The sequence below is a fragment of the Haliotis cracherodii genome, unplaced genomic scaffold (genome assembly GCF_022045235.1).
Source record: "Haliotis cracherodii isolate W230 unplaced genomic scaffold, xgHalCrac1.p SCAF_19, whole genome shotgun sequence".
NCBI classification, from domain to species: Eukaryota; Metazoa; Mollusca; class Gastropoda; order Lepetellida; family Haliotidae; genus Haliotis; species Haliotis cracherodii.
The window spans coordinates 5,052,623-5,067,128 of NW_027266274.1; the positions used below are offsets into that span (position 1 = coordinate 5,052,623).

General features: G+C 36.8%; 1 protein-coding gene across 1 annotated transcript in view; it reads right to left on the bottom strand.

Moving 5' to 3' along the window:
- The window catches only part of LOC139467041 (DNA-binding protein RFX6-like), a 78,675-nt gene extending 64,636 nt beyond the window's left edge, over positions 1–14,039 (bottom strand). Inside the window, exons 1-2 of the mRNA XM_071248753.1 lie at positions 13,874–14,039; positions 1,451–1,631 (exon numbers count right to left, since the gene is read on the bottom strand). Coding sequence (XP_071104854.1) covers positions 1,451–1,631; positions 13,874–14,039 — 347 coding nt within the window. The remainder of the gene's footprint in view (positions 1–1,450; positions 1,632–13,873) is intronic.
- Between the last annotated feature and the right edge of the window lie 467 nt (positions 14,040–14,506).

Genomic DNA, 14,506 nt, shown 5'->3' on the forward strand with positions numbered 1-14,506 from the left:
ATAGTAATGGTAACTATGATATCGAACTTCTTATTATATTAAGACCAAGAAGGTAACTGGGATCTCGTCATGGTCAGGTCTTTATTGTACCAGTGTGCCCATGCTTTGACCTCTTAGCAGTACTATCAAATGGTGTTGAGTGAGTGAGTGAGTACGGTTTTACGCCACCTTTAGAAATATTCCAGCATTATCATGTCGTGGGACACCAGAAATGGGCTTCACACATTCTACCCATGTCGGGAATCGAACCCGGGTCTTCGGCGTGACGAGCGAACGCTTAAACCACTAGGCTACACGACCGCCCTCAAATGATGTTGTGATTTTGGTATTGTTTGGTATGTTACATAGACAACATAGTATACCCGAGGGGTATTACTTTGAATCCATTTTTTCCTAAGTAAAAACACCTAAAACTTTCAGACAAAATTAATAGGAAGTGAATACATACATACTTTAAGTAAAAATATCAATTTAAAGGCAGTTTACAGACAGTTACTCTCAGCACCTCGTTTGCATCTACCAGATGTTGTAAATTACTTTCAAACGTTATTATCTACGTTCACCATGTTCTGTTAAATTAAATAAACCAACACCTTCTGAAAATAATTAATATGTAGGTTGCAGGTTAATTTAGGTGTCACCTAATGAATTTATATATAGACAAAGGATGTAATTCTTTGAATATGCCAAAGAATATGCCATTCAAGCTACAACTCGTTAAATACGTCTTTTTTATATTTTAAATGTTCTATTTTTTTCAGGCATTTGGCAAGGTTGGACATAAATGCCCCTACATTCTCACGTGTTTGGAGGTACCAGGGTAGTTTTCTATTTCAAAGTTTAACATTATATTTATACAAATAGAACGTATAACATTATATGTTGTCAGTGAATATTCAGACAGACTGTGACAATTGGACACTTCTTTTTTCAAATATGTTTAAGTGTTCTGACAATTCCTTTGTAAAATGATTAAAGAGGCACTTGCCTTCAGTTACCCTATATATTTAAGGAAAAAAGATTCTATACAAACCTACAACTTGAATTTGTATTTCATTTAAAGGTTATTTCTGGTGACAATTTCAAAGGTCAAATCTATTCCTAATGTAGCAACTACAAAGCAAAAAAAAACCTTATTAACCAATTCTCATAATTAAATTTAAAATCAAGTGTTCAAATCACCACAGATCAAATGATCATCCAAACTGAACATGTAACCATTGGAAAGGACGATGCTTGAACTCACCAAGTCGGTGCCAGGAACACTGTGGTAATGACGCCATAGAAAGAAAATAGTCATCAAGCATATTTTAAAAGACCAACATTCTGGTAAGAAATATACTAGTATCCTTTTTCTGAAGTACAACCTGAGAACAAATATATATTTTTGAACCCAGGCCTCCAACAGAAGATGAAAAGGGCCAGCAGTGAGAAAGGTACTAGGACTCACCACTGCAGGGTCAAATTGGTCTGCTTCTTCTTATCCCGCATGATCTGGGCCACCGTCTTCTTCTGCTGCTGCTGTGAGATGCTGTTGTCCTGACAACTGATCTCGTGACCCCCAGGTTTCTCCTCGTCCCCCATCATGCTGTCGTCGTCTGAGAACGCCTGGCTGTCATCTGTGTCAGGCTCTAGGAACAGAAACATCCGTGTCAGGACATTGGTTCCTGCCAAATGTATACCAGATTCTTTGGCCATAACTAGTATTAGTCATTAAGAGCAGGGTCAGTCTGCAGGATTTTTAACACCTGGTGTCCTGTTCATTATTATGGGCTAAATGGAAATATGGTTGAAATCATACAGGTATTTATGTGCATATCTTCACCGCATTAAGGATTGTATGACTTTCTTCATAGTATCTTCACCGCATTTAGGTTAAAATGAGTAACTTCACCGCATTGAATATTTCAGTCTTCATCTTAGATGAGTAAATTCTCCACATTGAGGTTTAAATGTGTAAATTCTCTGCATTTTGGTTTAAATTAGTAAATTATCCGCACTGAGGTTTGAAATGAATACCATGTATGTATGCTACAAATATCCTCCAAAAGGAATTAAATTAGTATCTGAGGTTTGAATGTCTATCTTCAACGCACCAAGGTTTAAATGAGCATCTGAAGGGTTAAATGAGTATTTGGGGTTCAAATGACCATTTAAAGGTTACATGACAATCTAAAGTTTAAAAGAGGACATGTGGCTTCAATGAAAACATCTGGTGTTTAAATGAGCATCTGAGGTTTAAATGAGTATCTTCACCCCATGGAGGTTTAAATGAGCATCTGGGGTTTAGATGAGTAGCCCCTAAAACCCCATGCCATATCCCCCGCCCAACTCCCATCCAATATCCCCGACCGAAAATCCAATGTCATGTCCCCGACCAAATTTCATTGTCATGTCCGCGACCCAAAATCCCATGCAATGCTCCCGACCCAAAACCTCATGCCCTGTCCCCGACCCAAAACCCCAAAAGCCATGTCCCTATTCTGACGAGGGCAAACAACAACCCGATTCACCGTAATGATAAGGGGAGATTACGAGGTTTATCTCACAAGCTTGTGACCAGTTGATAAACTTAATGTCAAGATATTTTAATGTGTTAAAGATGTCGGCCAGTTAGGCGATAAAACAATTTATTCATGTTTTAGCGTGAAATATTTTGTGTCAACCCGAAAGAGATTATGAAAGTTAATATCTCTCGATGACGTATATCTGGATTACTTTCGGGTCTGTTTCTGGTGCTAGAGGGTAGGGTCTACGGCAGCACAGTTTGCTGTGCAACGTCCTGTCCTGGTAAAACTGGTTTGTTTGTTTGTGTCTGTTTATTGTTTAACGCCGCACTCAGTAATATTCCAGCTATGTGACGGCGGTCTGTAAATAATCGTGTCTGGACCAGACAATCCAGTTATTGATATCATGAACATCAATCCACGCAATTGGGATACGATGACATGCATCAACCAGGTCGGCGAGCCTGACTACCCGATCCCGTTAGTCGCCTCTTACGAATCGCATTTTACGGCAAGCATGGGTTGCTGAAGGGCTATTCTAATGGGTTCGACTCCTGTTTCATCCCGATAATGATCATTGGTCGATCACGAACCATTCCTGTTGTACTTAGGGGAAAAGATATGCTTCATTTCTAGGACAAACATCGAACAGTCAAACAGTTACATAATAAATAATATATAATCCGATCACCTAAACCACTGTGGACATTATGTGTCGGCACTAAAGAATATTCACAAAGATTTGAAAACTATTTTGTCAAGAGTATTTTTGCTTCACGTGTATGTATATAAAGGACGGGGAAAAAGAAAGTATACACTTGAAAATTGGATTTGGCTGAAGAAATTATAAACGTCATCTGAACATTACTAGGCTAAACAGTAGCAGAAACACTGCACATTTAAGGTCCAAAACTATCATACCCGTATCAAATGCATCCTCATCAAATGACGATTTCTTGTTGGCTGTTTAACCGGCATCAGAAATGGGTGTATAACTTTCATTTACGTGGTAGGTTTTGTTTTGGTAACCAAATGCGACACCAAGCGTCAAGTTCAAATATATTGTAGGTTCCATGTTGGTTTAGTCTCAATAAGGGATGCTTCTTGACATACAGGAACGATGTCTGGTGGCAGATGGCTGATGAATCAAAAGCGACACAAGACCCACACAATGGTCACTACACTTACTAGGTATTGCAAAACACAATTACTCTAACGTCACGAAATTCCCCAAAAGCGACTGGCAACATGCATGGTTTGTTCCTTAAAGAAAAGAGACAAAACCATTTCAAGAATCATACAAAGTCCATTGTACCATTCCGACTGCATCATCAGTACGTGTTTATGAATCACTATCAAACAGTAGTGATACAAGGTGTTCGTGAAAAGCATGCATAACCTGCCCCACCGTCACAAACACATGCAAAGGCAAGTCAAGTGTCCACCTGAACAAAAGAACAACTCGGTATATGGATATAACAGGAACTCCGATAAAATCATCCTTTCCTCTTTTCGAAGTTCAATTGGACGCGACCTTTAACAACGTTTCACCTTACCTTCGAAGTTCAAGTCTAGTTATAAAATCTGTGATTTATCAATGACCACTTACCATGACAATCTTCAAAATGAGAAATAAGTTGGCATCGATTGACAATGATATGTTACTATTACGATCTTCGAAATGAAAAACTGATATGCCTTTGACAGACACTAATTATGAAGCATATTGTTGGGTATTTCAACATTGTTGCATTACTTTAAACCGAGGATTGTTGTTCATTGTTATTTACATGGCCGTCGCGACAGGAAGACCCTTATTCATTTCTTTCCTCATTCCAATATAGTTCAGGAAAATAGGCTGCCTTGACTGGGACCATAGATGAGATAATTAATCTACTTCCAGCTTCCCCACTGTTTGAGTTTCCCGTTCTCTATTTTCCACCCCATGGTATTTGCAAAATATCACATCAACGTTACTATTTTACAGAGCAATCATTATTTCAATATCGCATCTTGAACAAATGAAGCACTGTAGCCAAAACCATAATGTTTAAACAAACCCAGATGTGTCTCCAACACATTATTGTTGCGGAAAATGACGAACTAATTACTGTAGAATTCAGGAGATAAACTACCCAATGTTGGTATTAAGAGGTTTGAAACCTGTATTCTTCGTTTGAAACCGATGAGGATTCGAGTGCAATTTCAAAAGGAAGGCAATGCAGCATGATGGCACAGCATTTACCTAAGACTATAAATAAACACAGCAAAGCCCTTTCAATATTCAGAAGAAAACTCTGCTAAAAGCTTAGTCGACTTCCATTCCCACGCTATCATGTGTTTATGTTTTACTGTCAAATAGTGATGACACCAGGTGTTCACGAAAAATACATATAAGTCTGAGGAACTACTGCATGAGATGGTTTCATTGATCCGTTGGGTTTGTTTAGGTGTCTACTCGCAATAGATATTTGTCATATAATCATCTAATTATATTAGTTGTACCCTCAATAGTCTATGTTTGATATTATTTATAATTATATATTTCGCTGCAAAATATATGCCCAGATTATATCAAACACGTAACAAGAAATTACATAAATTGCTACAAGTTTATGTATCATGTATAACCATTTCTAGATGGGTTGCAGATACTGTACGTTGTATGTCTGGTGTGTTCTGATTAAGATAACTAAGATTTGATATAAATGATTGTATAACGCAATAATGAACGCAACATTCCTTCTTCTCATTCCTTCCCCGTGTTATAGTTAGTCTAAAACACTTTTAAAACATTTGGGCATAGTTTTAAAAATAAAAGATAATCATATTACTTTAGAAAAATTAGAATGGTTTTAAAACCGGTCATTTTACCGAATATATTTTGAAAGTCCTGAAATTTTCCATTTTTCAAATACACTGCACTTTGAAAAACATTTTCTTTAACGTTGTATGGCCTTACCATGATATATTGTCTTTTTAGCATGTTACCACTACAAAACATGGTTAAGCCGAAATCTGAAATATCATTGCAATCTGTTTGATAACAAAGCTAGTTATTGACAAACAGTTTCAGTGGACACATTGGGTTAAGACATCCCCTATCATCTAAACCTTATCTCGCAGTGTCTGTTCAAACATTCTGGCAGATGTCACCGTACGTCTACCCATGTCAATATACACCAGGGTTTGCGGGGTCGATTACGCCAGATAGATTTCTGACAACACCTGATATACACGCGGGGTGAGCTGGGTAAATTAGATGAAGGTGTGTGTTTATTAAACTTGAAATATTTGACCCAAGGCAAGATGATTTATGTGTTTGTTGGAGATTTACCGAGTTACCAAGTGCATTTTACACTAAACTTGAAACAGGGTATATTATTATGATAAATCGGTCAACTTATATTAGACAACTTACATGTACATGAACATCGTTGTCATTTTTGTTGAATAAGTTGTCATGTTTGGAGGAATTGAATTTAATTCAACTCACTGAGGAATTTGTTTTCTGTCAATTAACACTTTGACTACTGTCGATTGACACGATCAGTTTGTATTTCATATTAGCACTTTATTATATATTTGATCATTCTCAAATGGTTCATTAGTAGGGTTAACTAACAATAATATTATTTTAACGGGAGATGATTGGAATTTTTGTTGTTTTCACGATGAAGTTCTCCGTATTTATGAGTAGATACCAGATCCAATGGTTGCTTCAAATAAGGGTCTAAATTTTGTTTGGCTTTTATATTGTAATTGTATCATGGATGTGAAGCTACGAATTGTTTAAAAAAGCGTTGAGCCCTTATTTATTTTGATATGGGAATTTTGTAATAAGTTCGGAACTATGTTTAGTTTCCAAATAGTCGTTGAGTATCATATAACTTCGATACAGGAATGATCCCACAGACGTTAACCTATATTTTACTTGCAATAGACGCTACACATTTCTTTTACTTTGATATACGATTTGGTCTTGGCATTGTTAATGTTTTATTACAAGTATTAATTGTGCCCTTTTTCATTTTTATATAGCAATTTTGACATGGGTGTGGCACATATTTTGTTTCAAGTATGATTGGAGCAGTTTTTAAAAAAATGACAAGGGAATTTATCACTTTTTGGCATTGCATGGATTATTTGCCGTTCAGTTTGACTGTTAGGTAACACACATCGGTCGCATGTAAACTACGATAGGCTTCAAATCGATGACTCACCGTGTCAACTGTGCACTTTGGCCAGATACATCTGTAGCGAGATAAAATAAAATGTTTTTTGTAGAGCCGAATTTATGGCATAGAGCATGTTGCGTGGAGTTTTATCTGCACTGATATACAAGTAGCGAGATACATGTGCGCCATCTTATGCTCAGACATAACGTGACGGAAACTGTGATAGTAAAAGGTGTAAACACGACAATTGTTCCTTAAGATTTCCCTCATCGTAATATTTCAGGTATTTTGAGGCTACTTTTTCTGCTGTTGGAGGTGTTTTAGTAGGCGTAGCGTCGTCGTCATCCCCAACCTTCCCCTCTTCTCATTCTTTTAACATCATCATCATCATCATCATCATCATCATCATCATCATCATCATCACAGTAGTAGTAGCAGCAGTGAAAATAGCAATAGTGGTATAATAGCAATATGATAAAATACAACATGCTTTACATAAAAGTCATCCCTCTGTCTCTTACTCCCTCGCTCTCATTGCTCATTAAGGTTACGTAATTGACATAAATAACAATAGTTTGAGCTACAACAGAAGACTTTAGACGAAACCGAAAGGTAAGTTTCAGTCAGGAGTCCTGTGCACATCCCGCAAATAGTCACGTACTGCTTGCCACCGTGACCTACAACGAGATCCCGAGCCAGCAGATTTATTGCTTTATGACACCATGTTATATTTCACGCAGGTGTTAATTACCCACCGAGTGCCTTGTTTTACGCCCGATAAAACCTCCTTAAGTCAATCAACACTTCGTAAATCAAAGTCCATCCTAATTATTAAGCTTATACTATCTTCCGTGGACATTACATTGCAGCTCACTCACTATTGCCGAATTACATTTATTCCTGATATGTATCGCAGTGGGGATTAACCTCTACCTAGCATTAAGAAGAGGCAACAGTATCACGCATGATGTAGTCATGGCACGTGTGGCTTTGTAAGACATACACAAATTTAAATTCTCGTCTCACCTTCACACAATCCTCAAAATACAAAATTATAATACATGATATATAATGTAGAGAACCACTCTTTCTGAGTTATGAGAGACGTAAAATTCAGTAAAAGGTTATACAAACTTAAATAGGAATACTGACCAATAAAAGCGCATAAACTATGTAAAATATTTTTTGTGTTGTAAAAAAGCAGGCTTTTTGCAGTGTGATATTCATTGTGTTTAAGAAATACAATCAATTTATCATTGTCACACCTAAAAAAATTGGATTCCTGAAACTGACATTTCCATACATTTCACGCAGAAAGGGCAGTGAAACAGGCGCATCTCTCATCCTCAATATTTTCAGTGCACTTTCATTCACATCCATATCAGTGTACCTGCCAGTTTCTAATTTTAAAGGGGCTGTGCTGCTGTGCCACATCTAAATGTGGAGAAGGCTGAGCGAAAAGAAGAGGCATATGCATGCCCTGTTGTAAGGTATACCTGAGGTTTTAAATCACACTGTCATACCTTTAATTCTGCATTCGACATTATAATTGTGCATATAAAAAGGTTGTATATCAGGACCTCCAATAACATTACTTCACCCAGTATTGTGAATCTGTTAATTAGAGAAGAGCTTTTGATCACGTCGGTATACTTCAGGGCGTGATACAGCTTATATTGAGAAGGCTTGACGCCTGTATATAAACACTCTTGTGCTTCCATTCCCACACTGCTGAGTAAATTGAGTACTCCTGTCTAAATTGTTATCTTTACACATGAAAAATAATATTAATATTATTCTATATTTTATCGTAAATTTCGTTTGGTCATAACGCATAATAATGACATTCATTCATTCATTCATTCATTCATTCATTCATTATATATATATATATTTCGTTTAATTTGTATAATACTCCTGTCCTTTTCGAAATATTTATAGGTGCTATAAAAATATTCCAAAACGCTGAAGATGTGCACTCTTCTTAGGCACAACATGCTTTATGGACGTAACATATTTTCGTGTATGACTTTTGGTCAGTACAATTAATCATGTTTATTAATCAATTGATGTAAGGATGTTTAGAAAACAAACATGAATATATATGGTTATACAGGACGATACATTCATAACTGATGAGTGAGTGAGTGAGTATGGTTTTACGTCGATTTGAGCAATATTCCAGCAATATCACGGCGGGGGACACCTGACATGGGCTTCACATTCTGGGAATCGAACACAGGTCTTCGGCGAGGCAAGCGAACGCTTTAACCACCAAGCTACCCCACCGTCCGACATGGCCTTGTATGTATGTATTATATCGTTAGGCACGCGTCATAACATCAACAACAACAACAATAATAAAAATGATAATAATAATAACCAACCATAATCTCAACCATTGCAAACAATATCAAAGCATTGGAGGACTTGTATTCACAATAAAACATATCATGTATAAAATGTAGATTCCATGTGTTGTAGATATTGCATATCATCCTATTTCATTTAAAGGATGTTCATTCATAATCTGGTCCGAATAATTGTTGGTCGAGCATTGATCTCATGAATGTAATCATCACACCTGCTGCAGTCGACGCAACTCGCCTCACAAGGTATACATCTCGTTGTGCCATTACATCTTTATGGCGATCTAAGATGCCACATTTACATGCTTAAGTTCGTTTGCTTTAGACGCATGCACGGGACACTGGTAGTAAAACAGTGATTATAAAACTGGCCAGCTTTCCTATGGTGGTACTAAAATCCGAATGTTGGCACAAGTCCGGCTGAAGAGGATTCAGATTGTTCATTTAATACCATTCCAAATTTTCATAGAGCTCCAACAGGCACGCTGAGCAGTTTATAGAGGCAGGTGCTTTCGACTAGCGATGTTGAGGCCTTTGTTTGGAAATAATGGTTGAAAATATTACTTCTTAACTTTAAAGATTTTCCATAAAACTGATTAAATTAGATAGCAAGAGGCTTGATATAATATGTACTTCTTGTGATAAAAAAACGAACGTGCGCGTGTGACATAAACGCAAAGGAACTTTAAAACAATTGCCATTTAATAAAAACTAAGCAAAATATCGGTTTCAAAACGGTTTCATTTTCAAGTAACTCAAAAAACAAACGAAATAATATAAAAAATGATCTCATAGACGATAGATAAACAAAAAGCTTTTTCTAGCATATATTAGCGACACATTGATGAAGGTTTAATAATATACATTACAGTTTACATGAAATATGGATGGCGTATTTCCTCTATCGATAACACGTGACAATTATTTAATCCACAATTAACAAAAAAAACAAACAAAAGGTACAAACTAAAACGAACTGGGAAAATTCAAACAATTTGAGAGGAACCCAACATAATACCAAACAGTATTCCCATTCACGTTTGAAAATGACTTGAGGGGATTTATCGCAACTACTCCAAATACCACTGTGTTAAGTTATCTTATACGATCTCCACCGCGTCAACCCTGTACGGAGTAGCGAATTTGTAGTGCCGACTACCAATATTATACTGCTTTAAAATGTGACTTCCAATTGACTTAACTATCTGTCAAACAATATATTATCGGTATACTCAGATGTTGATGTTGACATATATTTATTAATCTTTAATAGAGAGCAATTATTTGGGATAATTAAAAGTTATTTTATGAATAAAGTATAAAAAGTATTTTAGGTGAAATTGAAAATTGAAAAAAATATTGCAACATTGCATTATTTATTTTAAGATTCCGTTGTACTTTCATTAATTCACAATTCTATGCAACATTAATACTCATCCAAATACACTATCAAATAACACCGACAGAAGACGTTTAAAAAACTCACAGAAAAAAATCAAGTACAGTAAATGTTGTGTAGTCATCATCAACAACCCAGACAAATGTCAGACATCTTCAGACATCACGGGAAGACAGAGAGGCGATCTTGAAACACAAGAACATGTCCATCTTATAACGCAGAAAGCATAAAAATCCAATTACCGCGAGCCATGTAGTCTGGTCGTAGAGGACACTGTACCTGTAACAGGTGTGTACGGACGGACAGGTCTTCCAGCTTGTACAAACACAAACAACCACATAGGAAACGGCTGTCTTCTGCCGGCGTTTGCGGCATGATAGCGGGTAAGTGGTTTCAAGTATGAAGCCAAATCAGTGATTTGAGTCAATATTTGGGCAAGTCATAGGACAAATGTAGCTCTTCGGGGCGTCAAATCTGAATATGTAAGTTACCCGTGAACTGAAGAGATACGTTTACGATGTTATATGCATATGTAGGTTCGTGATAGATATCAGGAGTATATGCACATGTGATACCCATTGAATAGAACATGTATATACGAGTATGTTACCTACAAAAAGTAGATTTTCATGAATGTAACTTACAAATAAGAATCCATTTGTCCCATTTCAATCTGGACACATTTTACCACCAATAAACCTATGGATAATATTTTGTTCCCAAATCTTAACAGAAGTAGTATTAAAACAAAATTAAATAAAAACACTTACAGAAAATATAGATATTATATTTATCACAATAATATATATTACCTCCACAATTAGGATAATATTCCAGTTTCTTTGTGTATTTGTAATAGACTTTCAACCTATGTACAAATGTGTCTTCTTTCCAAAAAAACACAATTTTAATTAGTCTTAATGTTAATCATGTTTATGAAGGAATTATTATTATTCATAATGAAAAATAGTGTGGCAGTCATTAGTATGATACTATAATTAGTTAGACCGACTAACAACAAGACAGAAAAGTTTACAAATCACAAAGTGATTTACAGATGTAGATGAAGAAAGACGGTGTCCTACATCACAGTCTTTGCCCAAGCAATTCTGAAATTCTAACCACTTTTCTGTGAATGTGTCAGTTTGAGCGGGACCGCATCATGGGTGGAGGGCTGGGTTCGTGCAGGAAGCCTGACACCACAAGTGACCTGTGACAAGTCTCAGTTGATAATAGTCAGCGCGTGGCGGACTTCGAGAGGGCACTCTTAACACCGAACCGCTCCGTAACACTCTCGGGAACAAAGTCCATACTGAATCATATTGCAGTTTCAGTGAATTGTATATATTGGATTTAAAAAAAAAAAAAAAGGAGAAAAGAAGGAATTTGCATATTTGAATTGTTTACCGTAACCATGGGTATATACATGTATATTACACGTCGCTATTAATTCTTTTCCTGCCATACTCAATTTACAAAGAAATTATATTTTGCTGAAGAAAAAACAAGCTTTAAGGGGGTGGGGTACTTCCTTTAGGTTATATTTTATGGAATTCAGCTCAGAAAATTTATTGGTATAAGTCCATAAGACAAGGGAAACTGTTTGATGTTAAAAGAACAAGAACTTGATACAGATAATTTTAATACATTGTCTTAAGCTTTTGTTCAATAAATCGGCATACAAACATAGAAATCCACGAATCAGAGTAGAAGGAAAGTGCTTGTTAGTTAAAACAGAAGTAATAATTCATATCTATTGCAACTTGACACATTCAATACATATCATTTTGTTATTATTTGCTTTTCCCAATGAGAATAATGGCCACTTAAGAGTCTTGTTGTATATTACAGGCTTTTATTTTTTCATTGAATTAACACGTTTGGAAAAAAATAAATGATTCTATTTCATATATCTTCAAATATTTCACATGGATATTTTAATATTAGTTGTTTTTTTACATTTTGTAATGTTGTTTTACTGGGTATGTTATGTAGGAAACGTCAGTCGATGCTGTTTGATGAAAAGTATATAAAATATGTCACTAACAAACTACCTCTACTCTTCGAAAATAGAACTGAGAAAATCACCATTTGGATAAATTACATCATCATTTGGACCACACAAATACGCTGATCACGACACGTGTGATTGTGATGGTATCTTAATTTCTACATCATAGATGTAAATGCAAATGATCATCATTTTTCATGTTTCCAATTAAAGTGTCCGTTTATCCATTTCATATTAACGAATACACGAAGCGGACACTGCGATCAGATGTCATGAGAAAAATACAGGTCTCGAGACAAGAAGCGAGACAGATGTATGCCAACCGCGATAGATATTTAGCAAATAAAGATTTAACATAATAAAACATATCAGCGTCAAACGAGATCAGTCAGCCATCAAGTGTGGGACCGAAGTGGTCGAACTTCACACGCACCAGACGTCCACAGTACACGGCCATGTTTACACTTAGGAGTTGACAGACGAAGTCATCGTAGCTTTTATGATTTGTTGACATATTTGTATATTCAGACAATTTAATCCATTTCCCATCCTCTTACAGGGCGGAATAGCGGTGCTTGTAAGGGTGTAAGTACACACGAATGATTTACAGTCTAGTATTACGAGAGTCACACCGTATTTCCTTCTGGGGCCCAACCTTACATCTCATTTCTGGTTCAATCTCTGTCTTCCTTTGGTTTCCCGTAACAATATACCAATTGCAAAGATTTACAGCGACATAGACGCCATAAAACGGTTTTCTGATTGCATTTCGCTGCTTTGTTGTTTAGCGAAGACGCTTGTCAGATACTTAATGTAGTGCGTTAAATGATCATAAATCTTTAATGTAATTTTATTTTTATACATATTAATACCATATTATACTGAAAACAAATTTACATATTTTGTATTGTGGGGTCACAAGTGTGTACGATGTTCACATAGGAAAAAACATGGTAAATAAATGCCTGTCATAATAGTTATAGAGTGAGACCTCATTTATCCGGACGACGGTAATCCGGAATTCTCGCATCCCGGGAGATATTCAATAAAAATATGCACTGTGTAATTGTCCATATATTCGGAAATCTGTGTTTTGGATCCGGTCGTAATTCGTAACAAAATGGTTAAATTTACTCCAGGCTGGTTCAATTATAAAAACAATTAAAATGCGAGACGATGTTATTTTATGCCAGACCTCTGTTAGTATCATGGCATATATACGTATATGGAACTGTGATGAATTAAATGTTAAATATTAAGCTCAATATTCATTTTAATAACCCCGATGGTGTAGAGGATTGAAAATATTAATCTTATGACTAAATTAATAAATGAGCAAATACAAAAATAATATTTAAAAAGACCATGTTACCCCAAAACAAGTGTCTACCCCGGGTGTTGACACAAACCTGCTTTAACTCCCGGCTTTGCACACTTCCTGAATCTTGTGTTGTCTGGGGAAGTGTCCGTTGAAGATCCCCGCAGTGTATCCAAGCTTCCATCGCGACACAAACGTTTGGCTGGACTGGGCATCCCGAGGGACAAGTCTACCCCTAACATTGGGGCCGGGGGCATTCAGACAAGGGTGGGTTCGTGATAACACTGTAAGCCCAAGGAGTCGCGCACATGTGCCTGCCTAGATCACAGGAGGGGTACACTGGCAGAGATGGTGCTACACCGGGCACAGGAGGGTCAGAATCTCACAGACCTAGGGTACTGCTCCTGGATCCTGGAAATCCCAGACGCTGGTGTCTTGAAAGGGTGGATGGGTACTGTTCACACTATCCCGGGTATTGAAGCAGGATTGGGCACCAGAGGAAACCAAAAACTTGTACAAAAATCAGACACCAGATATGTGCACTGGATGCTGGCCCTTACACCGGAGTGTTGTTTGCATGCAGACGCGGGGTAGATGAGTTCAGAGATCCGCGTACCCGATCCCCACACGACTCTCGTCTGCTACGGCTGTGCCGGTTGTATGTGGGAGTCGTTGTGTACACAGCACTGTCTCAGGGGTAAACAAGATGCATTGGTAGCCCCTC